The following is a 25,902-nucleotide window of genomic DNA, read 5'->3' as shown; positions in this document are numbered from 1 at the left end:
GCATGTTTAAAAGAATCTTATATTCGTCATAAATAAAAACTATTTTCTGTTAAGAATTCATACTCGATAAATATGCTATACACGGTTTACAATAACACGTCGATATCTGTATTTTGTCATTGCAAAAGGTTATGTTTTTTAAGACTGTACAGATGTCTTCGCACCAAATCCATTGGATGTTCAATTGTATTGATTAATATTTTGCTCCTAGAAACATGATTCTTTTCATTAGTTGTTTTTTTTTTGTGTTGAACTGGTAGTGAGAAACTTTGAGTACTCACATATCTTTATGTGTAATCTATTTTGCTGTGGGGTGCATAAAATATCGTGCCGCGTCCGGTCAATTTTTTCTATTTCTGGTTTTTCTGCTTCGTACTGATCTGAATAATTAAGTCTTTTTCAACTGATTTTTATAGTTCGTTCATATGTCCCGATGGAATAAAGGTTAGCAATCAGCAAACATGTTTAGCCCCGATACATTCTGTAATATAGTTGTCGATTGTTGACATATTTTCATAATTGTTTGTCGTTTATTATTTTGTACATAAATCAGGCCATTCGTTTTCTTGTTTGAATTGTTTTACATTTGTCATCTCAGGGCTCTTCATAGCTGACTATCCGGTATGGATTTTGCTCATTGTTGCGAAACTAAAAGCTAAAACTCAGAAACTTTCAACTTTAAATTGGAAGTTTCGGTTATGGTTTTTATCAAATGTAGAAGCCTCTCATTTTGTCTGATGCTTTTGCGATTTATCCATGTCCATTTCTTTTTGTGTCTTTTAAAAATTGAAAAAAAGAAGTGACTTTAAGTTCGGCAAATAACCCGCCTTTATGTAATGTAATAAGCGAGAAAGCATACATATAATCTCTTTAAAGAACACTTTAAATATCATAGTTTTTGACACACCATTGAATAGCATTGTCGCACACCTCTAATGGAGATATTAATGTTATGCATAATTTAAAACCAAAGAGTTATCTATCAGTAAATAACAGATCAAGTATAATACGATATCAAAATGAAATTACGTGATCCTTCGAGATCCTACGAGAACAATTAAAACGTAATAATCGAATTGAAGTTGCTTGTTTATGTTGATGAACTACCAAGTTGCTTCTACGATATTATTAAAAATGACCGTTCTAGAGGTAAACAACATCATTAAACCAAACTTAGATTTAAACGAAAACAAATTCAAATCAATTCCTTAATTACACCTAAGACATGAAAGACGTCCTTCTAGATCTGGTGAGATATAAGTAAAGATATATTATATATTTATATGCCCTACCTAGAGGCATTATGAGTTTCGGTCTGTTGGTCCGTTCGTTCGTTTGTCTGTCCGTCTGTCCGTTCGTCTGTCCCGCTTTAGGTGAAAGTTTTTGGTCAAGGTAGTTTATAATGAAGTTGAAGTCCAATGGATCTAGAACTTAGTACACATGTTTCCCTTGGTCTGATCTTTCTCGTTTTAATACAAAATTAGTTTAGACCAGAATTTCACGGTCCACTGGACATAGCAAATGATAGTTTGAGATGAGCATTCATGAACTATTGAAACGTTCTTGTTTTAATATTTTTATCATTTAAATTACCTTCATGTCAACAATTGCGGATCTACGTCCTCGTCTGGAAACTGGAGGTGAAGGTTCTCTTTCTGTGTCTGATTCACTGGAATTAGGTAATGAATTCGCCCGTCGGTTTGTCTGTAATATAAACATTGTATCTTCTTACTGCAAATGTTAACCAATAGAATAACTTTTTTGTTACTTTGTCAATTACTTAAAAGTAAAAAAACAATAATTTAAAAAACGAACACCCAGAAAGATTCCGTTAACAATCTATGATTATCAATATAACAAACAGTTTAAAAAAAAACAATCAATTCTTCAATGAAACAATACCGATACATGCTACCCAGTATGGTTGTCACATGTACAGTAATAACTTCATGATATACCACTGTTAATTCCAATGCATCAGGTCAAGGATAAATGTCATTGGCGTACTATCAGATATCTACATAAAAAAAGAGACGAAAGATACCAAAGAGACACTCAAACTCATAGATCGAAAACAAAGTGAAAACGCCATGGCAAAAAAAGAAAAATGGCAAACAGACAAATGATAGGATAGTACAAACGACACAACATTGACCACTAAAAACTAAGCAAGACGAACCAAACCAAAATCAGGCGCTCAAGTAAGGTCAGTAGATCCTGCTCCACATGATTTAGAATGTTAAATTCGTAAAAATTAATCTATGTTTTGATGATAAAAAAGAAATAGAATAACATAGGAATAAAGCCATCATCTAAATCTCATAGATTCCTTAAAATAATATATGATGCAGCGTGACCTGCAAATGTTTTTTAAAATGCCGTTTATTCTAATATATTTCATTTCTATTTTCATATTATTGTGTTTGACTATGCATTTTAAAATTTTAAATATGCTGTGAATTCCATCATGATAATCTATATCTTGTAATTGTATACATAAAAATCGGAAACATTCTTAAGAAAAGGAACTCAATGAACAAATAAGAAAACAAATGGGTCTAGTACACTACGTCATAGTGATGAGTCTGCATCGATAAACCTCATTTTAACGATAAAAATATGCTTCAATTTATATTCCATTCACAATATTGGAATTCAGAATAATATAAATCATTCTTTTATCAACAGAAATCGATGACTTAAATTTCCAGCTTAATCAAACGGTGTTAATGACCCCTCTCTGAGAATTGATTGATATGCCTGTTATCCTTTTATAATGTTACATGGGTAAAACACATAACATAGGTTTCAAAATATATTACCCATTCGTCCCCTTATCCTTGGGTGGAGGACATCCCTGTATATATATATTCCATCGTGCTGTTATGGAAATGACATTATAACCTTATTTATTCATTTCTAGTGACTTTTCGTTAATTTTTGTTTTGTGCGAAAGTTAAATAAAGTTAATCATATAAAATCAAAAGAATGTTTTAAAAATAAAAATGATCGAACGGAAAACAAAATCGCTCGTTAACAATGTATAGTCCATGTAGTAAACATATGATAAAGTACTTTGAGTAATTTTTAAATTTAAATGTCAAAAAAGACGACAGGAAAAATTCAGTTTTTTTTTTGTACATCACTATTTATAACTATACGTACTTTACACATATCCGATATCAAATTCTCCCAAGATACAGTATGCGAACAGATGGTAGACGTAATCAATGGTGAGTGGGTTGATAACTCTAAATAGATCGTGACATTTGATTGGAAAACTTACAAATCGGTTTTATGGCAGTATGGAGGTAATAAACCTTTAACATTAAATGTAAACCATTTTTTCTAAAAGGATAAAATCTTTTAATGTCCGGTGATATTTAAGGTTAAGAGAATGAAGCAAAACAACTTCAAAAAGTGTTGATTTCCATTAACAAATTACATGGTTAACCTTATTCTTTGAATGCGTTTTCGGAACCATTAATTTAGCACCACAGCATCCATTATAAGCTGCTTTTTTATGATAATTTGAAGTTTTCTATGAATCATTTCAAGCAAAATTACCGAGCCCCACTGAAATTTAAATGTCAAAATCAAAAGCTCAAAAGTATCCACCGAATGGAAAACCACTGTCATATCACTGACTAGAAACAGGCATTTCGAAATGCAAAAAAGGGTGGATTGAACCTGGTTTTATAGCTAGCTAAACATCTTACTTATACGATATTTGCATATTATTCCATTATATTGACATCACTGTATGAACAAAACAAACAGACACAATACTTATATCAAAGTGTGGATTATGATTTGTATAAGATTCAACATTTGGTTTACTAATTTTTCCTCTCATATGACTTCATTGTGACATCACAACAAAGTGTTTTACACTTACTGCAGATTCATCATTATTCGGTGGGTACCGAATTTCGTGGTTATACGGTTACCACGAATTCCAATGTCCAACAAATTGCAAGTTTTGAATTAGAATTGAAGAAGACTTTTGCAATACTAGTGCCGCGAAATAGAATATCCACTTAAATGTAAGTTTTAACAAATCCACGAAAACTAGTATCCACGGAAATAAATGATTTAACAATATATAATAGCATCTATTCGTTTTAAAATGATCATTAAAGCACTTAATGTCTCATGTATAATGTTAACATTGGTTATTTCTTGCACGTCAGGTTAAGGTTATTGTGTCGTATCAAAGATTTTGATACAGGTTCAACCCACCATTTTTTCCTGTTAAAAATGTCCTGTACCAAGTCAGGAATATGGCCATTGTTATATTATAGTTCGTTTCTGTGTGTGTTACATTTTAACGTTGCGTCGTTTGTTTTCTCTTATTTTTGAGTGTAAATTCACATTGCGATAAGACGTGTCACGGTACTTGTCTATCCAAAATTCACGTATTTGGTTTTGATGTTATATTTGTTATTCTCGGGAGATTTTTTCTGATGCTTGGTCCGTTTCTGTGTGTGTTACATTGTAGTGTTGTGTCGTTGTTCTCCTCTTATATTTAATACGTTTTCCTCAGTTTTAGTTTGTTACCCCGATTTTGTTTTTTGTCCATGGGTTTATGAGTTTGAACAGAGGTATACTACTGTTGCCTTTATTTACCTACAACTTGAGATCGTTATTTTTCAAACTAAAGATCGAAAAGATCGTGCATTTATCTCGTTTATTTTCTGAATATGATTTAAGGACGAATTTTAGATGTTGATGTACATGCCTATAAAATATACGTGAAATCTGCGAAAAACATTCTTAATATTCTTCTCTAATCATCGAATCTTGAAATTCAAAATCTATAGATTTTTTTACGAAATTGATATTAAGATATCATCAGATCCTTGACTTAGTTTTGGAACAGTAACCAATGTGACGCGTTCATCTGAAATATATGATGAATCTGATAGTTTCAGCTATCTTATGTCAACTTCCCTTTCAACAAAGAAACATATCCTCTGCCAAATTGTACGACGGTAAGATATCCCATTGTGTGTGTTCGTGAATGTGAATGTGAAACAAAAACAGGTTTAATACAATTACTACTTTAGTACTTAACAGGATAAAAGTATACTTTTGCTACGCATTTCTTTATTTGAAACAAAGTTAATTCTGCCTAAGGTTTGCGGTAGCCATTTAACTAAGTTAAACCCACCATTTCATCTTAAAATGTCCTGTACCAATTCAAGAATACAGCAAATGTTATCAAATAGTTCGTTTTTATGTATGTTGGCGATAGTTTTTGTTGAACTTCTGTGTTCCGGTTGTTTTATTGTTCAAATGCAAATTTTACAAAGATTTATTGGGTCAAAACAAAGGTGGTATTACACCTATAATATAAATAGTTGATGTGCAGTCATTATCTAAACATTGCCAGTGTTTCGTTTTGTACATTTCTAATGTGACATTTCCGACAATTAAAAAAAGCATTGCAGGGTTATTAGAACTTTTAGAAGTATAATGGGAAAAGTAATTAAGTTTACATTTCACTTATAATTTCATTTGCTTTTCAATTAAGACGAAGAGAATATAAAATTGTATTGTATGGCACATTGGGTAATCAAATCAAAAAGGACATCTCATCCTAATTTCAAACATCCTTGTTCAACTTAATTAAATAAAGAAATGTGGTAATTACAGGTAACTTTTTTATCTTCAGTTTTAAATGTATTGAATCCAAAAAGAAAATAAATTCAATGCGTCAGCAGCATTATTTGCTAGGTTTGAGTGCATTATGCTTTAATATTACAAACAGGAATAATATCATACCCCTATAATGATTAATTTAAATTAAAGATAATCTGATATAGGTCATGAGAAAAAGTATTATATATACTAATGTATTATGCCATCTTGTTGTATAGTATTTACTGATAAGATGTGTTCTGATAAATCATGTTGTTGTCAAAAATCAAAACCAATTTTGCAATCCAAACTTATTTATATTCTTTTTTTAAGAAATAGACAATTAAAGCAACCAATTGTAAACTAAGGGTATTTGTTTTTATATTCTGTTGACTTACCAAGTCAGACGACAGTAAATTGCAAATAATCCCAAGGCTCTCTGAATAAACAGTTTGTCTTCGAAGTAATTTTGAAAGACGTCTTTGAAGCGGTTCAGATTCAGACATTTCACGTAAAGTATAGAATTAAAAATTAAACATTTTACTTCACATATGTACGAGTTTCGCTTTGTATGATTCACATTATGCAAATGACTTCAACCACACACTTGATCAAACACCTTTACTGAAATGTTAAGCATTCATCATACTTATTTAGTGCAGTTTCATGTTTCCTTATATGTATGAGCTATTAAAAGTAACTCTCTTTTTAAGAATAAGAACTGCCAATTTTCCCTATAGATTAACCACACTGCTTTTAAGTCGACTAAATGAAATGAAAATTTTTAATAGGAACTGCTACGTTGTTGTGTTTGAGTTCGTAAGATATGATATTCAGACAAAATCCTTTAAACATGCATCATGTTCATACACGTCATCCAAAAAAGGAAATATATCACTGTTATCCGTTCTTCATCAAGATTAATTTCCTTTTGAAGTAATCTTTCGTTTCTCGGTGTAGCTTCTTTCTTCGTTTCTGTTGCGGTCAACTATTCTTACCAATAATCAAGAAAAAACGAAAGTATTTTAACCTATTGCATTATTGTTATTCATTGTTTCTAACTACTGTGACCATCAACAGGAAGACGCACTCCAAAGGGATTTTAAGAACAATGAGAAAAATCACTTAGTGTTTATGGCTTCTAATATTTAATTACATTTCTTTGTAGATAATAGTGTTCAATAGTGGAGATAAATAATATAATCATAAGGCCGTCAGATTATATTTGTTGTAAACTTTATACAATTAATCAATCTCCTAAATGCATAATGTCTAACGAATGGCTTGTCATTATTATAAATTTTCTAATAAGATCTTATATAAAGATTTTGGGTACACAACTATGCGACACCAATAAAAGAACAACAGTAATCTACAGGCAATATCAGGTCTTTTCCTTTTCATGACAAGCTCTATTCATGTATCTGTTATATTCTGCTAAGAAAATATGTCATATTGCTTGCAAATTAATAGATAAGGTAATGTTTGGTAAGTAAAATCCAGCTCATACGAAATAACTGACAATAGCCATATCATCCTATTTGGAATACTTGAATAGGAGTCAAACACCTATCATATTTATTGCAAGGAATACCGATGAAATCGAGCGTATTCTTCCTCAGCAAATGTATCCAGTTTCGGTATTTAGTAGCGTTGGGGTTGCACAATCTTATCTTGTCTGTTAGATGTTCTGTTGTCATTTTTTGTTTGTGTTTTGTTTTATCTTTGTAACTAGGTAGCCTGTTTTTGTCGACTTTTGCTTTACATAAGCACTTGGTATCTTATCCATTTTGAGGATTACTCCCACCACCTTGGAGATAACTCAGACAAGAAATGAATAAAATTTATATATGTTGCAGTAATTTTCAATCTACAAATAATGATTTTGTTTGAACCTTTTATTTTTGTCTTTCTTCTGCTTGTTAAACAAGAATGTGTCCAAAGTACACGGCCCCACTCGCACTATCCTTTTCCATGTTCCATGAACCGTGAAATTGGGTAATTATCTAATTAGGCATTAAAATTAGAAAGATCATATCATAAGCAACAAGTGTACTAAGTTTCAAGTTGATTGGACTTCAGCTTCATCAAAAACTACCTTGACCAAAAACTTTAACCTGAAACTCCCACTTTCATTTTCTATGTTCAGTGGACCGTGAAATTGGGGTCAAAAGTCTAATTTGGCTTAAAAATTAGAAAGATCATCTCATAAGCAACAAGTGTACTAAGTTTCAAGTTGATTGGACTTCAGCTTCATCAAAAACTACCTTGACCAAAAACTTTAACCTGGACGGACGAACAGAACCACAGACGGACGGACGGACGGACGAACGGAGTCACAGACCAGAAAAAATAATGTCCTCTACTATCGTAGGTGGGGCATAACAAAACGAAATGATATTATGCTTAGACAATGTAATAGAATTTCCCAACACATAAGACAGAACTACACTCACCATCAACAATTTACTCACACCAGAACGTAAATGATCAAACTGAGATAAGTCGAACTTTTCCATACAAAAAAAAAAGGATATGTGACATTATTGCAAAGGCAACAACTATCCAACAAAGTCTAAATGAAATTTAATGTAAGCAATCAAATGAAACCGTTAAGCCTGCAACAATGAGCAAGCCTAATACAATTATTTAGAGGCCAGCTGAATTTTGACTCCAGGTACGGTATTTTCTCGCTGTGTTGAAGACCCATTGGTGGCCTTTGGCTATTTTCTGTTCTATCGTTGTTGTTTTTTTGACACATTTTCCATTATCATTCTCAAATTATTATATTTTGGTACGCATGACGCGATTTTGTCATTAGTAACAATCACGAATGTTACACATATACCCAGCATAGACAACAAAGGATAAGAAGTACCCTTTTATACAAAAGTATGGTCAATGCCAAAGCTATAACAGCTTCTGGACAATTTACAAGAATTTTAAATTCTTCGAATTTATTTATTTGGAAAGTCAAAATCAAAGAAAAATATTCATTCTGGCTATGCGTTATGGCTTTGCTCATCGTTGAAGGTCGTACAGTTATCTATTATGAATGTTTATATCTATGTTATTTGGTCTCTTGTGATGAGTTTCACATTGGCAATCATACCACATCTTCTTTTTAATAAACTATTATCTTTCCTTTTTATTTTATTTGATGAACTTATAAAAGTTATTTAATTTCAAGATCGATCTAGTTATCTTCTATGTTCATGTAAATATCCCCCCTTTTTAATGTAAGAATTAAACAATATTAGAACATTTTTAGCTCAGTTCGATTGATTATTATGTGCATAATTCTATTTTGTTGTAAGAATGAATGAAAAATGAGATCACCAAGATATTTTTACAAAGATGTAGATTATATCAATCAGTTGATATCTGTAGTCAATGGAAATAACATATAGACTGCAGTAACATATGCAGACCAAACTACAATAGAACAAGTACAATTAAATAAACGGTATCAATTTCTCATCGAGTTTCGTCAGTCAATAATTCTTCAGTGATGCTTGAGGCAAAAATATTAAAAAAGTTCAAAGCTTTAAAAAAGAAAACGAAAATTCATTTTTTTTCGTAAAAAGTAAATATTTTTGTCACTTACCTCTACATCAGATAGAAAATAAGGGATGGCCTTAAAGCTCTCAACAGTTTGTCTACGACGTAATTTAGAGAGACGTTTTTGTAGTGGTCCAGATGTGGACATGGCACATTGATCTCAACAGTATAAAATGTATTTAATGTCAGCTGCGATTTCTCCTAAATTTTTGATGTGAATTATCCAAAAACTTTTTTAGTCCATATGACAAATAACTAACTGCAGACTAAATACATTATATATATTCAATGCTAAATCACTGAACGTCTTTTGTGTCATCTGTCAGTTATATGTCCTTAAATCCAGAGGAATCGAGTAAGAATTCTTGTTCCGATATTGAAATTTACATTTCGTTAAACTACCATTTATAGAATGTATTTAATGGATTTGATCAGCTTCATTGACTTGGTTTCTGAGTAATCAAATAGACCAACAAAAAACATGTGCTATTATTTGTTTTTCGTTATGGTATTGAAAACCTTCTTCGTCATTTAAGAAAAAGCTTAAGCTGACATTATTCCTCTCAAACTGTCAAGAGTTTAGGATTACATATGTCAACAATAAAGTAAATACGTCGATGTATCCATTCGGAATATCGTGATCATTTTCTATTTAGAATGTTCGAATTCTTAGTTATTATTTGTTGATTATTATGTTGTATTCAAGGCAATCGTCGAAATGACTGAGAAAATAATAAGTCTTTAACCTTTTATTGATTGTTGTTTATTGTATGCCTTTATTGGTACCATCAAGAGTAAAACGTACTCCAAAGGGATTTAAACTAATCAGACAATCACTTTAGTAATCATGGAGTATAATATCTCAGTTAAGGTGAATTTGATTAAGAAAAATAATCTACTGGATGAATTTCCTTTTGATTACTTTTTTCTTCTTTTTTGACTACAGTCGTAGACAATTTCAGAAAATCGTTTTCTTTTTTTTTTACACATATTCCTGATATCTATAGACATTTCATTTTGACATCAAAAATATCAAATATGGTTAAATCTTATTAAAATATACTGTCTGTTAGTAAAACATGGTTGTCAGTTATTATTTATTTGTTCTTATGAAAGCAAAAGTTTTAAGTTTGATATGAATTATGTGCTCACAAAGCTCGTTTATAGATTAGGATTCAAGTTCACACTTGCATAAAGGCAAATATAAAAAACGATTAATGGTATGATAACAAAAAAGACATTCACAGAATAGAAACACAGCAGTATATATAAGGTCGAGGTAGCAAATACTATTGATTTGATTACAATTACGTTTGAATTATGAATTGAAATTGAATGTACAAAGGTATTGATTCATTTAATCGTGGCAAAACCAAATGCAAAATACTGTCAATTGGGTGGACATTTCCTCCTGTAAATAAAAGGCTGCATTGAGTCATTCAAAACGACAATAGCACGTAGTATGCATAGCTTAGTGATAATATTGCCTTTGTCATCGGGAAGAGTAATGTAAATTAAGGCAACAGTAGTATACCGGTGATCAAAAGCAATAGATCGATTGGGAAAACCAAATCCGGGTTACAAACCAAAGCCGCTAAAACGCAACAACTATAAGAACACAAAGGAACAACAGGAACACCGAGGTGACACAAAAACAAACGCCAACACTCATCGAATCTAAATCTAAGTTCCTAAGAATATGTCTATTATTGTTAGAAACATCTATGCAACATAGATAATAAACACCGTATTGAACGATTTGTTCACTCATGAACAATAACGTTATAGACAATAACCACATGGATGAGTACTAAATATTGATTATAACATCATAGAAAAGTCACGAAAATGCAATGATACAAATTAGGCTTACTTTGTCTTTCATTGTGTGGCTTTCGAGACTATAATGTATCGTTCAAGGCTTTGAATTGGACGACGGTATCTACATGTTCGTTTGTGAATTTATATAGCCATTTTAATTTACATTACAATTTAAAGTTAATATTAGTCGATGAATTACTATCTACGACATAGCAACGCAGAAAAACTTATCTGCTTTTGAACAAATTTGTTTGGTGAACTGTTTAACCAAGTCCTTATAAAATTGAAAATGTAAATGTTGAATGTGTCAAAGCGACAACAACCCGACGTCCATAGATCAGAAAACAGCCGAAGGCCACCAATACGTTTACTTAATCGTCAAAGTAAAGTTTGTAGCGAGGTAATTTTTAATGATTAAGTGTGTGTATGAATTCAAAACAAACACATTTCACGAAGAAAAAACCTTAAACAAATCATACACATGTTTCAAGCTAGCTTTATGAAATTCGTGTAAACTGTTACATTCTAAAACCTCAGGTGAGTCAGCTATATTTGTTTTGAAAACAGAGAGAAGTGTAGCGAATTTATTCTTGATAAATCATGAAATGTTTAGAAAATAAACCGAATCGGAGTCAAATCAGGAATGTTTAAGATGTTTTCCAATTGTTTGATGTGTTTGAGCTTTTTGCCATTTGATAACGGATCTCTGGAGTTGAAGTCATGAAACTTTGCTCAGTGCTGAAATCCATCATTTTGATTGGTTGATTGTGGAGTATGAGTACAAAAAACTGACTCGAAAGTTTAATGACTTCAAGGTCTGAGCACAATTTTCCTTTGAGTTCGGTATTTTTGTTTATTTTTTTTTAGGCAAAGGAGGACTTCTGAAAATGACAAAGTTGTACAATTTTGTGCAGTTAGTCACTGTCCTCATTCTATTTATTGTTAATAATTGATTTGGGCCAAAAAGTGGGAGGTGGCAATAATGTGTCGGGCCAGGGTAAACATGTTTGCATATAAGTCTAATGCTTAGCTTACGTGATGCAAAATTGTAAAGCAGAACAATGTAAGAATAAAATGTACAACTCCGTTTAAAAGACCTTAAATTATCAAATCGGAACGCAGCACAACAGAACACAAAACTTAGTGCGATATAAAAAAATTCAGTCATTGTAAGCTAATTCAAAGCCAATGTCAACTTATAATTAAACCCTGTTTTTAAATATAAAATCATATCCAACGGATTCAGTGCAAAGATATCATACCAATTTTGAGATATCAAATGCGTATCGTCAAGATGAAGAACCATACAGGTTAATTACTGTATGAAATATATTTAGCTATGTTTGAACTAGTCAAATTATTGTTAGTATCGACAAATACAATATTTAAAGAGCTTACTACATTTGAATAATTGTCGTTTTTTATCTGATGGAATAGATGCTACATTTTTAAGCTCTTTAAAATTGAGTGCAATATCAAGGCTACAGAAAATTTAAACAGCTGTCATTCCACAAGCGGAGAATCTTTAAGGCCTCTATATGACAGATCTAACATTCGTTTTGTAATTTTGTAAACGTTGAATCCCAGTTTGCCACGAAAAGCTGATAAAAATTTCAAATAAAAAACATATCAATTGCACTGAAAACTTTACTGATCTTTAAAAAAAAAATGTCAAGGATATAATTTGATTAAAATATCCTTTAACTCTACTTTTCGCTATATAGATGATGTTCTTTCACTAAATAATTTAAAATTTGGTGACTACGTGGAACGCATCTATCCAATCGAGCTAGATATAAAGGATACTACAGATACAGTTAAGTCGGCCTCATATCTTGACTTACATCTAGAAATTAACAATGAGGGTCGGTTGAAAACAAAACTTTACGACAAAAGAGATGATTTCAGCTTTCCAATTGTGAACTTTCCATTTCTAAGTAGCAACATTCCAGCAGCACCTGCATACGGGGTATATATCTCCCAATTGATACGATATTCCCGTGCTTGCATTTCCTATCATGATTTTCTTGATAGAGAGTTGCTGCTTACAAGGAAGTTCCAAATGGTGAAGTTGAAATCATCCCTTCGTAAATTTTACGGACGCCATCACGAGTTGGTTGACCGTTATGTAATAACCCGTTTCACAAATGATATCGGATATGTTCCTTACGTCGTAACTACAATCCCCTTCCCTTTCATGAATGTGACCTACCGAATTAGACTATTTACCGGATTTGTTATCACATAAGTAACACGACGGGTGCCGCATGTGGAGCAGGATCTGCTTACCCTTCCGGAGCACCTGAGAATACCTCTAGTTTTTTGGTGGGGTTCGTGTTGTTTATTCTTTAGTTTTCTATGTTGTGTCGTGTGTGCTGTTGTTTGTTTGTCTTTTTCATTTTTAGCCATGGCGTTGTCAGTTTGTTTTAGATTTATGAGTTTGACTGTCCCTTTGGTATCTTTCGTCCCTCTTCTTGAAAATACTTCAAAGATTTCTATGAAAAATTTGAGATATGAATTACAACATAACCAATACACAGATCAGTATATATGTTGGATGTCAACACAAACTTAATTCTGTCAAATCAGATTATACCTAGAACTATAAATATAAACATGCACATGACCTTTTACTATGACTTTGAGAAAGCTTTCATTTGAATGTAAGCATCCGGTCCTTTCAAAGAATTGCAATTAATGACCTAAGTAATTTTCAAATTAAAGTTTTTAAAACATGATCATTAGGAAGATTAAATGGAGAGATTGCAATAAATCAATATATTTGTTTTATGGAAGCAAAATTGTGAAAAAAAGTTTCAAAGGATTAATAAATGCTGATAATAAATGGGCCAATATATCCATTTTTTAAATCTAAAGATTTGTTTATATATATCAACTGCAAGCAATTTTTCTGTACTAATTTGATTATTATTTTGTATAGATAACCTTGATATGAGACTAAATGTCCCCAAGGTCATAATGAATTTATTGCATTGAATATGTAGCCAATTTGTCTATGGTTGGTAACAAATAAAACTTAGTTGCAGGGGTTATCATCCGGTAACGCTCATTTTTTGATGAAATGTGGTTTTAAGTTAGGCACCTTGAAACTATGACTGTTTACTGATCTTGTATTGATACTGTTTCTCGAATTATTGTCTGGAAACACATAAACGCCAGTGCATTTATTTAATACTATATTGTTTGTCTAAAACTGTGTTGTGTGTTATAAACCGACTAAATAGATGTCATCATTGTCCTATTTAAATAACGTATGCACTTACGATTTTTCAGTACCTATGTTTCATGTCGTTTATTTTTAATTGAAACATACTGACACTGCAAAGTTATACTTAACAAACAGTTTTACAACAATTTGCAAATATGATGATTTAAACTTTCCTTATGTCAATTAAGTATAGCAAATTCAGTATACAGTTAATATCTTAAATCGATAAAAAGATACAAACAAGATAATAGCAAAATCTAAGGGAATCTTATAAACTCTAAAATGTAGTGAGACCAGTGCAACAACAGTAGTATATCGCATTTCATAAGTCATAAATTGATTGAAAGAAAACAAATCTGGTTACAAATTAAACTTGGGGAAAACACATAAACTATAACAGAAAAAGATCGGAACAACAGAAACACTGAAGTGCAACAAAACTAACGCCAATGCATTACACATAGAAACGAACTACTGCCATATTCCTTTCTAGGTACCGGACACGTTAACAAAAATTGTTGGGTTGAATTTCATACTATATATGCATCCCGAAATCCCAATTTTTGAAATCACACTCGGTCAACATGTGATAATGTTATATTAATTGCATGGCCAAGCAAGCTAGTTCATATACTATGAACTCTAAAATGCCGCCAATTTAGTAAGGATGACTTTATAAATTCAAAAACGTGTTGAAATTGATATTTTTATTGCATTGGCAGATATGTTAAACACATGGACATCTTTGGAAAATTCTCTTGTTGCAAAGTATTATTTTTGGTGAAACCCTGGCTACTGAATATCTATTGCTAGATCTCAAAATTTTGACAGTTTTTGCAGTTTTGCATTGAATGCATTTTATGACTTTTGAAATGCAAACGAATAGGAGAAAATGCAAAACTTAAAATATTCAGTCTAAAATATGAATTTGACAGGCTAATGTCTAGTGACATCTGAAGGCTACTATTATTTTGTTTTTGTAAAACTGAACAAGCACATTCTAAACCCAAACCAAAATCTGATAGCAAATAATGCTTTATATGTTTGTTTATTAAAATATCCTTTAATTTGTCAAAGGTTATTTACAATGCAAAATGAAAAACAAAAAAAAAAGTTCAAACTTGTAATATTTTATCAAAATTAGGCGACGTGAACCAAATCATTCAGGCCAAGTTACAAATGCAAACGACAATACTAAGTTAGATTTATAATTTTCTAGTTTAACTATAGAAAAATACAAAAGTGACTTAAACTTATACATTATGTATACTTAAATTGGTTTAGTTAAAATTAGCAGACTACACATAACAATATGTTAGTTAATGGATTGTTTACAAGTGTTATATATGAATATTTCTGACATCCAACATTGCAGAATATAAGAATATTCTATTTGGCATTTTGATAGTGCATACACAATGTATTCGTTAAAAACACCAGGAGTAAATGTTATTTCTGTAAAAAGGTATATATAATTTCGTTCTTTTAATATATAGAGTTGGTAAAATCGATATCAAGTAAATAAGACTTACCTTTTTGGGAACTCTCAGAAACCTGGAATCTAAAGAAAAATAGAAACATTTAGGTGAAATGTATACAAACGATGACGAAGTGTTATGACTATATTCCAAAAAATCAACCGACGAGAATCCGAAAGAATTTACATGCTATAAAAGAGGGACGAAAGATACCAAAAGGACAGTCAAACTCATAAATCTAAAACAAACTGACAACGCAATAGTTACATAAATCAACATACACTATTCTGATGTTTTAGACTACTTTGTTATACATTTCTAAATCGTTTCCCTTCTATAGAGATTTTGATTTTATGAATGATAAGACTACACATTTATTTCTACACTCAACCCAGAATTTAATATGCTGATGTAGAAATAACAAATGAATAACAGTGAGTAAGTCATTTCGATATGGACACTACAGAAAATTGTATCAAAAATTGAAATATTTTAGTTTATTGGATTGTTTATAATTACACAAAAATAATATGTAACTGAATGAGAGAATAACACTATTCCAACAGTAAAATTGTTACTAGAAAAAAAATGTATAATACAATTATCTTCTATTTAGCTTAGAACTTGCCAACACCACATAAAGCAAATTAAATTCTCTGTTGGAAAAGTATTGAATATTTTGGAAAATTCAAATTGCTGTGGTATGATACATGGAAAGTATGCAATATCAGGAACATTGTATTATTTTCTTTTATTAAATTGAAGGGTTACACTTTCTTAAGAAATAGAATATTTGATTAGATAATAAACGATTGGGTCAAATGTGTTTAGAGACAATATACAAGACAGCCTGAAAATAAATATTGTTTGGTTTATGTGAAAAGCAAAAATGGAAGAAGAAAAACAATCTAAATTTATTTAATTGATTATTAGTAAACGTTTGTATTGATTTAATTTTATAAATATTTAGAACTGAAAAAGGTATTTGCGTGTTAGGTCAATTATTCCTGATCGACCAAATTGGCTTTATCATACATATATGTGGAACAATAGAATTTTCAATAATTTACTGACAGTATAAAAAAACAATATAGTTTATGCATTAATCCACATATGTATTGAAACTTATCGTTTCTTTTGAAAAAAAATGTTATATTTACAGAAATTATAAGCAGATTGATAACAAAATTTACAAACTCAAAAAACTCAGAGCAATTAACCCTACCAATAAACACTCCACCAAAAAAGTACACGTACACACAAAAAAGAAACAGCAACGAGGCATCTTTAAAAACTTACAACTCGTTTTGATTTGTAATGAATCATAAACGTATTTTATTTATATTGTCTGATTAATACTATAAAGATTCAGAAGATGGGATATGAATGCCAATGAAACAACTCTCTATCTTAGTAATAATTTGTAAAACTAAACAATAATAGATGAAAAATGTCGGGACAACACAAAATATATTACACGTAGAAGTTACTCCAACAGTAAAATTGTTATTAGTAAAACATATATAATCTAATTATCTTTTATTTAGTTAAGAACTCGCCTACACCACATCATGCGTAAAAAGAACTGTAACTCTAATGCAAATTAATTCACTGTAGGAATTGTATTGAATATTTGGGAAAATACAAATTGCTGTCGTATGCTACATGGAAAGTATGCAATATCAGGAACAATGTATTTCTTTCTTTTATTAGATTGAAGGGTTATACTTTTTTTAAGAAGTAGGCTATTTGATAAGTTGTAAACGGATTGTTTCAAATGTGTTCAGAGACCATATACAAGACAAATTGTAAATACATATGTTTTGGAATACGTAAAGGGCAAAGATAGAAAAGGAAATACTATGAATTTATTTAATTGATTACTAGAATACGCTTGTATTGATTTAATACAGTAAATATTTAGAACTGAAAAAGGTAGTTTAGTCGCGTGTTATGACAACTACTCCTTGTCGACCAAATTGATCTTTTTTATATATACATGTAGAACAATAGAATTTTCTAAAACTTACTGACATATATATTTCATACATATATATTGAAAACTTCTCGTTTCTTTTGAACAAAACGTCATCGTTACCGAAATAATAATCAAACTGATAATCAAATTTACAAAAAACAAAAACCTCAAAATTATTAACCATACCAACTACATACGACACCACCAAAAATGTACACCTTTACACAAAAAGACCAACTCGACAAACATAAGGTTCAGATACCTTTAATTTGTTACACAGCATGTGTAATTATTGCACATTCTAGGCATCTTTAAAAACTTAAGACTCGTTTAAATTTCTAATGAATAATAAACGTATTCATTGATATTGTCTCATTAATACTAAAAAGATTTAAGAAGATGTGATATGAGTGCCTATGAAACAACTGTCTATCTTAGTAATTATTTGTAAAACTAAACCATTAGAGACCAGAGTACGGCCTTCAACATAGAGCATTGACCTACATTGATCAGCAAGCTATAAAGAACCTCTAGAAATGACTAGTGTAAAACCCTTCAAACAGGTAAATCTCGACAATTTAGAGAAACCTCTTGCAAAGCACAGCAAATTGCACGGAACTACATAGATATGATGTATGCACTTGATTTCATCACATACATGACCGTTAAAGGCAAGATGTTTACATTTATACCAATATTGATATATAAAGAAAATGCCAAAGCACAGTGCGGGCATTTAGGGGATGGTGGGCTTCATATATCATAACAATTGCAAAAATTCAATCAAAATAATAATCAAACTGATAATCAAATTTACAAAAAACAAAAACCTCAAAATTATTAACCATACCAACTACATACGACACCACCAAAAATGTACACCTTTACACAAAAAGACCAACTCGACAAACATAAGGTTCAGATACCTTTAATTTGTTACACAGCATGTGTAATTATTGCACATTCTAGGCATCTTTAAAAACTTAAGACTCGTTTAAATTTCTAATGAATAATAAACGTATTCATTGATATTGTCTCATTAATACTAAAAAGTTTTAAGAAGATGTGATATGAGTGCCTATGAAACAACTGTTTATCTTAGTAATAATTTGTAAAACTACACCATTATAGATCAGAGTACGGCATTCAACATAGAGCATTGACCTACACCGATCAACAAGCTATAAAGAACCTCTAGTGTAAAACCCTTCAAACAGGAAAATCAAGGTCTAATCTATTTAAGCACCACACCAACAAACGAGAACCACTACATAAGGTTCCTGACTTAGGACAGGTGCATGTATTCCTCAGAGATGTATTTTAGTATTTAAAATGTGAACTATAGAATTTTAAAGAAATAAAGTAAAGTTTGTAAGTATTGTTCATTGTATAGACTTGGATAGATAGGTCGCTCATTGGCACTTATACCACATATTATCATATCTGAAGCTGTTAACATTTAGATTTTAAATGGAATTTAAACTCTTTAGTATTCGATGTAACAGACTATGAGTTAAATGGCTTTCAGGTTCATGTTGTTGATTGAATTTTGTTATGAAATATGAAGCCCACCATCCCTTAAATGCCCGCACTGTGCTTTGGCATTTTCTTTATATATCAATATTGGTATAAATGTAAACATCTTGCCTTTAACGGTCATGTATGTGATGAAATCAAGTGCATACATCATATCTATGTAGTTCCGTGCAATTTGCTGTGCTTTGCAAGAGGTTTCTCTAAATTTTCGATTTGTGCGTTCCTGGTAAAGGTACATCAAATAAAAGTTCTTTGGAAAGAATCACTTTAAAAACGGTTTTTGTAATTTTTGAGTAATGGGTCGATACCTCTGGTGGTGGACTGTAAGCTCCATTGTATATATCAGTCTAGACGATAAGGCTATGGCATTGGTATTATTTATGACATATTTTTCTGCTTTTCCTCTTTGAGAAATTATCCAAAAAGAAACTATAAAGAACATATGGCTCCAGATGCTTCAGGCAAAGTTAACCTTGGGTGAATTTGGCTTAACACTTTTGTTAAGCCAAATTCAAGTTCTTTTTTTCTCGGTTATATGAGTCTTCGCGTTTTCAAGTAGAAATAATACATCTTTGGCTTTCAATGTTTGGGTTAAATCATTTGAAATCACTGCTCTGTTCATAAAAAAACAAATACATGTAGTACTTACAAATGAAAAAGATAACTTATAATACATCCGAAATGTTTTTTCTGGATTTACCTTTATCAGGAACGCTCCATGTCAGAACTTGAAAGCCAATATGATCAACGTGGACCTAATATATAATTGTCTTTTGTGGACCTCAGTTGTTTTGACGTCGTATTTACGCTTTTTACCAAAGTGGTTTGCTCATTTTCGACCTATAAGATTTGAACGCCCACATGGTATTTCCCGCTTCTGTTCTACTTAATTATTCTTAAATTGCATGTATATGAACCTTTCTTCATTTCCTTTTTTTTACACTATAGCTTTAATTTTGTTCATTCATTTCACTGTGCCTTTTCATGTACTTGTTATATGAAAGAGCTTGTTGATTACATAGCATACCAATACCAAATTGTCCATTAATAAATATTATATCATACGTTTCATAGATTGAATCTGATCCAATCAAACATAAATATAATATAGAAATAATTGTGAACGTTTCCCAAGTGACAATAGTTCCATCATAATTTTGTTTGGAATTCAGATTTCATTTATCCTTTTATAAATTGTAGTTATGTCGCCACGATAGATAAAACTAATATATTACATTGGCTTTATATGAACTAACTCGCTAGAGAAATCTAGAAGATCAAGTTTGTATAATGTCAACTTTGAGGATAATCCATCAATGTATGCAGAAATTGCATCGGGTTTTCATTTCCCAATGAGATACACTGCCCTAATATAAACATGAAGGGATTTATAGCAACATGTTATAGATGGTTTCATTCGAATTTACAGAGTATTTGTAGTTAAATATACATTTTATAGTTCGTGATGTGTTTGCTCAGACCTCAGCATTATAAATAGTAAAAACTACAAGGGCCAAAGAAGCGTAAAACACAATGGAAATGATATACGTTGTTTGATATTAAAATGAAAAAAATGAATAAAAAATATATTCTATCTACTATTGAAGCCAATTTAACCAATCTATAACCAAGAGTATCGCACATTTGTAAACAAGGAAGACTATATACGAGTAATGTTACTTGATGATTGATTGATGTATGATTAAAGTGGCAAATATTTTATGCATATTTCGGACAACCACAAATTGACAATATGGATATTACAGTCATTCCTTATAATTTAATTCTAAATTGAATTTTAAACTGGAGTAAATCATGAAAAAAACGTTGGGTTGTAACAGCCATTGACAAAGTTACGTCTATGAGCTGATGGACAAAACACTGTCAGCCAATCAGAAAACGCGTTACATCCAAAATTTAATTATTTCAAAATAAAATAACAAAAATACTGAACTTAGAGAAAAATCTAATCGGAAAGTCCGTAATCACATGGCAAAATCAAATAATAAAACACATCAAAAACGAATGGACAAGAACTGTCATATTCCTGACTTGGTACAGGCACTTTCAAATGTAGAAAATGGTGGATTAAACCTGGTTTTACAGTTAGCTAAACCTCTCACTTGTATGAGAGTCGTATCACATTCCATTATATTGTCACCGATGCGTGAACAAAACAAACAGACACAATAGTTAAAAATGTCAAAAATAGGGGTACAGCAGTCAACATTGTGTTATCATCTTAATCAATATAAAAACAACAAATGTAACGAAGAAGCACAAAAAGGCATACATCCCTCTCACATCAAATTCCGTTATATTTACAATGATGCGTGAACTTAACAGACATAATAAATAAAATGGTAAAAATATGGGTACAGCAGTCATCATCGTGTAACAATTTTAAAAGGAACAATTTAACGGAACACAAAAACATCTATCTACAAACACATTCATTGATTTGCATGTCTGACGTCAGAAAATTTTATACGTCACATAGATTTGTCGTTCAATGTATATATAAACAATTTTAAAATTGTACATATGCAATGTTAGCATACAGGGTTAAACAATCAAAAGTATGTAAGAATTAATTTCTGAAATAGACCGAGATTTAAAATAGTCCAAAAGTAAGATAAATAGGAAGGCGTTCGACTGGAAATGAAAACCAGAAAAAGAGAATTTGTTGGATAAGAACAGGAAATTTACCCTGCAACAGGACATAAAAAATGTATAGTACTTTACTGTTTATGCCGTGTAGTGTATTCTAAAACCAGTTGTTAGCATGATAGGGGTTATGTTTTTCTCATATATTTTATAATGACATGATATTTAACCCCTGGTGGAAGGGATTGTGCTTGATCTTCATATGATGAAGACATAATCTTTCAATCAGTTTAATTGATGTCTGACGCTGTCATGTCAATAACTGCTATTACGAGTAGTCCTTTGTTAATGTATGCATCATTGTCAGTTTGCTTAATTTCTTTTGTTACCTGTTCTGATATCGGACTCGGACTTTTTAAAACTGAGTTTTACTGTGTACTTATTGATGTATGTTTGTTTATTCTACATCAACTAGATGTTTTGGTGAGGGTTGAGATGTCCCAAAACATATTTCACCCCGCCATATTTTGCGTCTTTTTAAAGTCACCAAACAAGTTTTCAGTCTTTATATTCGATCGATTGTTGAACTGACGTTGAAAGTCAATATAATAATACTTCCACGAACTGATGCTGTTTACAGTCGAGACGATCGAAATCACAATTGAGTTATAACCCTTTCTAAAAGCCCGGATTATGATTTGAATATACATCATAAGTTGCATAAAGATCAAACGAAAAAATGCTGACAATTAAACACTATCTAGGTTCGACATTCGTATTTTGCTTAAAGGCTTTTAGATCAATACTGTACTATTTTGAAAAAAAGATTCTTAGTAAATTGTGATATTTGCCTTTCAGTATTGTATACTCATTGAAAATTATAATGTTGATTAATGTCTCACCATCTTTGTCTTCGTCCCCATTCAATTTTTCAGGTCTGTCTAAAAACATCAAAGGAGAGACTCGAGGAGATGGAAGAATACTTATAGTCTCGTTTTCATATTGCACATTTATAGCTATCTGTCTCAGTTCACGACATAATGAAGAAACCTCGCCATCTGTAATGATACTGTTTTCTCTGTAAAATACCAGAATAATGATATATACATTTGTGAAATACATTAAAATATCATGTGACCAGTAAAAGTTTCAAAATAAGGTTTTGATTTACAGGCGGCAATCGATTTCTAACTGCCAAGAATATCATAGAAACTGATTATCTGTCTTTTAATCATTGGGTATGTTTCAAAAGACATTCATGCACTTTCGCTTTTTTGCATTCTTAGGGGTGAGGAAAATATTTGATGAATAATCAATTGTTTTTCTTTAGTCAATAAAAAAGTTTGAAAAAGCAACATCGTAGGGACATATACCATACAGACTGTCGTCATTTTGTTTTGATGTAATGATAATGACTGGTCCATCATGAGGGACATTCATGTTCGTCAATTATTTTTGTGTTACTTTTCTAAAAATATAAATGTATAATCTATCATTTTTGTAATCGCTGCTTTGCTGTTCATGTTGTGTACACATTGTATATTTCCTAAGAATAAAAACAATTATTATTAAAATAAATCACAATATATCTTTACTTGTTTGGACAAAAGTATATAATATGTACAAGGGTTTTAAAAGAAGATTATCAATATATTAATAAATTTATGACTTATTTTACCCCGAACGCAAATTTGCGTGCAGTAGATACTTACGGAATACCTGTAATAATTTCTATGAAGAAATAAACTTAAAAATGTGATACACACTGAATAACCCGTGTAACGGGTTATATTAAAGTGTGAAAATACTGATATTTGCATAGTATTAATAGTATTACGTACTGCTTGTGTTCATATCATAGTATAGTATAACTGTTTGCTGTTGCACTCAAGTTGTACTATATGTAAATATAACCTTCTATTAAACTAAGATTACCCAATTATACAAGATCGTGTCTTCCAATACATATTAGCTGTATCTCTCATATTTAAGCTCACCATGTGTTTATATGACTGTCAAAACCAGAAATCCTTTACTTATTGACCTCTTGTCTATTAGGAAAAGGTGGAGTGAGATATTTGATTGTCTTTAATTTTACATTTTTCTTAACTTGACGCATTGGTACCACACTTAGATACCCCAGCTGGTGGGCGGTAAGTTCACAAGAGTAGTATAAGCATATAAGCATGCATGTTGGTACTGGTATGGAAATACGGATATTGTTTGATTGAAATTTGCTATCGAACTGTCTTAATTTTACTATCTCCCTCGGATTCCTTGCCTGGATTTGCTTTTTACTTGAAGTCTTCTTTGGGTTAATCAGCTCTTTTGGGTATATGTTTTTGCTTCGAGCATCACTGAAGAGACATTTATTGTTGAAATGCACATCTGTTTCAGTAAATTTGGCAACATTGATGTCATTGCCTTAGACTGTAAGGTGTTGGTTGGGGTTGAAATTTGAAACTATTCTTAAAAAGAGTAGATCCCAGGTGTTATAAAACTTGTTTTACAGTGTAAGTGTGCGCCAAGTGTGGAAATATATGACAAAATATATCATTATAGTTATGATAATATTAGATGGTAGTGACACATAATTCTTTTTTGCTGGACAATTGTATCCGAATCGGTTTCTATATTTCTACATAACTTAATTTCAGTCAAATTGAAATTATTATAGTTGTTTTTGTACAATAAACTCTGAGGTAAAAAAAAAAAAAAACATATTTCAATAAGCCTTTACTTGAAATATTCCTTAAAGCGACAACATTTCTTATTGGTATCTCTAGAACTTTATCAAGTTATACGGCTTTTATATTTATTCCAAGCTTGAAGAATCTTTCTTGTAGCAAGTAACACTATTATTCCGTCATCGTAACAACTAGGGTAATTCTTTGTCTACGTAATTTCAAATTTATTGATGAAACTTCTTAGCCATTATCAGATGCAATAGATAGCCCTTAGTCACACCTGACATTTTACGTAAAATATATTTCCTAATAGCTAACGCTTTCAACGAGCTTTCTCCTTAGTTACCAGGCTTCTGATCCATTTCATAGTTCATAATTTGATTTCACTTTCATTGCAACAAGTAGCGTGGTCGTAAGTATATGTATACATGGAAATAGCTATTATACAATCAGGTCTCCGTTATTTTGTGTCTCTTATATAATGCATATGGACTTGATGTGTTTCAACATTTCTAGGATAAATCTATAAAAAAAAACATGCTACATCCATCGAATTATAAGTGATCAGCAGTCTACAGTTTCTACTTCAAACATATTTTTGAATTTGGGATTAGAATTCTGCAACAAGTTGTCGGCACTCCAATGGGAACCAACTGTAATGGTCGACTTTTTCTTATTGTCATATGCGCCAGAATTCCCTCGGACACTTATAAAACACAAGGTACTTTATTGAACAATTCCAAGCTTCCCTGATTTTCAATTGGTCCCATCAATTTACCTTTCTGAACTAAAGATAAAGAAACCACAAATAGAGATTCGTCAACCTGTTCATGTTCCTTACGTCGTAATTACAATCCCTTTCATGAATATGACCTACCGAATTAGACTATTTACCGGATTTGTTATCACACAAGCAACACGATGGGTGCCACATGTGTAGCAGGATCTGCTTACCCTTCCGGAGCACCTGAGATCACCCCTGGTTTTTGGTGGGGTTCGTGTTGTTTATTCTTTAGTTTTCTATGTTGTGTCATGTGTGTTTTGTTTGTTTGTCTTTTCATTTTTAGCCATGGCGTTGTCAGTTTGTTTTAGATTTATGAGTTTGACTGTCCCTTTGGTATCTTTCGTCCCTCTTTTATACACACATACCCCAGAAGTTGCCTACAGTCAGTACTTTTCTAAACTCTTACGATATTGCAGCTGCTACTCTGACTTTGTAGAACTTCATCGGTGTCTGAACCAAATATAAATGACCTAGGGTTTTGCCAAACAAATGCTTTACATTTAAATATCAAGTGTCTTCACAAATAACTTGAGTTATTGAGCATATGTGCTGACGTTGTGTATGCTACTTTATTATAA

General features: G+C 31.3%; 1 protein-coding gene across 3 annotated transcripts in view; it reads right to left on the bottom strand.

Annotated features, from left to right (window-relative positions):
- LOC143066243 (pleckstrin homology domain-containing family G member 7-like) overlaps positions 1-25,902 on the bottom strand; it is a 113,067-nt gene that overhangs the window by 21,018 nt on the left and 66,147 nt on the right. For all 3 annotated transcript variants that reach the window (XM_076239238.1, XM_076239252.1, XM_076239244.1), the window contains exons 3-5: positions 22,756-22,931; positions 15,787-15,815; positions 1,594-1,704 (exon numbers count right to left, since the gene is read on the bottom strand). In XM_076239238.1, the coding sequence (XP_076095353.1) occupies positions 1,594-1,704; positions 15,787-15,815; positions 22,756-22,931 (316 nt within the window). The remainder of the gene's footprint in view (positions 1-1,593; positions 1,705-15,786; positions 15,816-22,755; positions 22,932-25,902) is intronic.

Source organism: Mytilus galloprovincialis, chromosome 1 (assembly GCF_965363235.1).
Source record: "Mytilus galloprovincialis chromosome 1, xbMytGall1.hap1.1, whole genome shotgun sequence".
NCBI lineage: Eukaryota > Metazoa > Mollusca > Bivalvia > Mytilida > Mytilidae > Mytilus > Mytilus galloprovincialis.
This window is presented reverse-complemented; position numbering and strand designations above follow the sequence as displayed.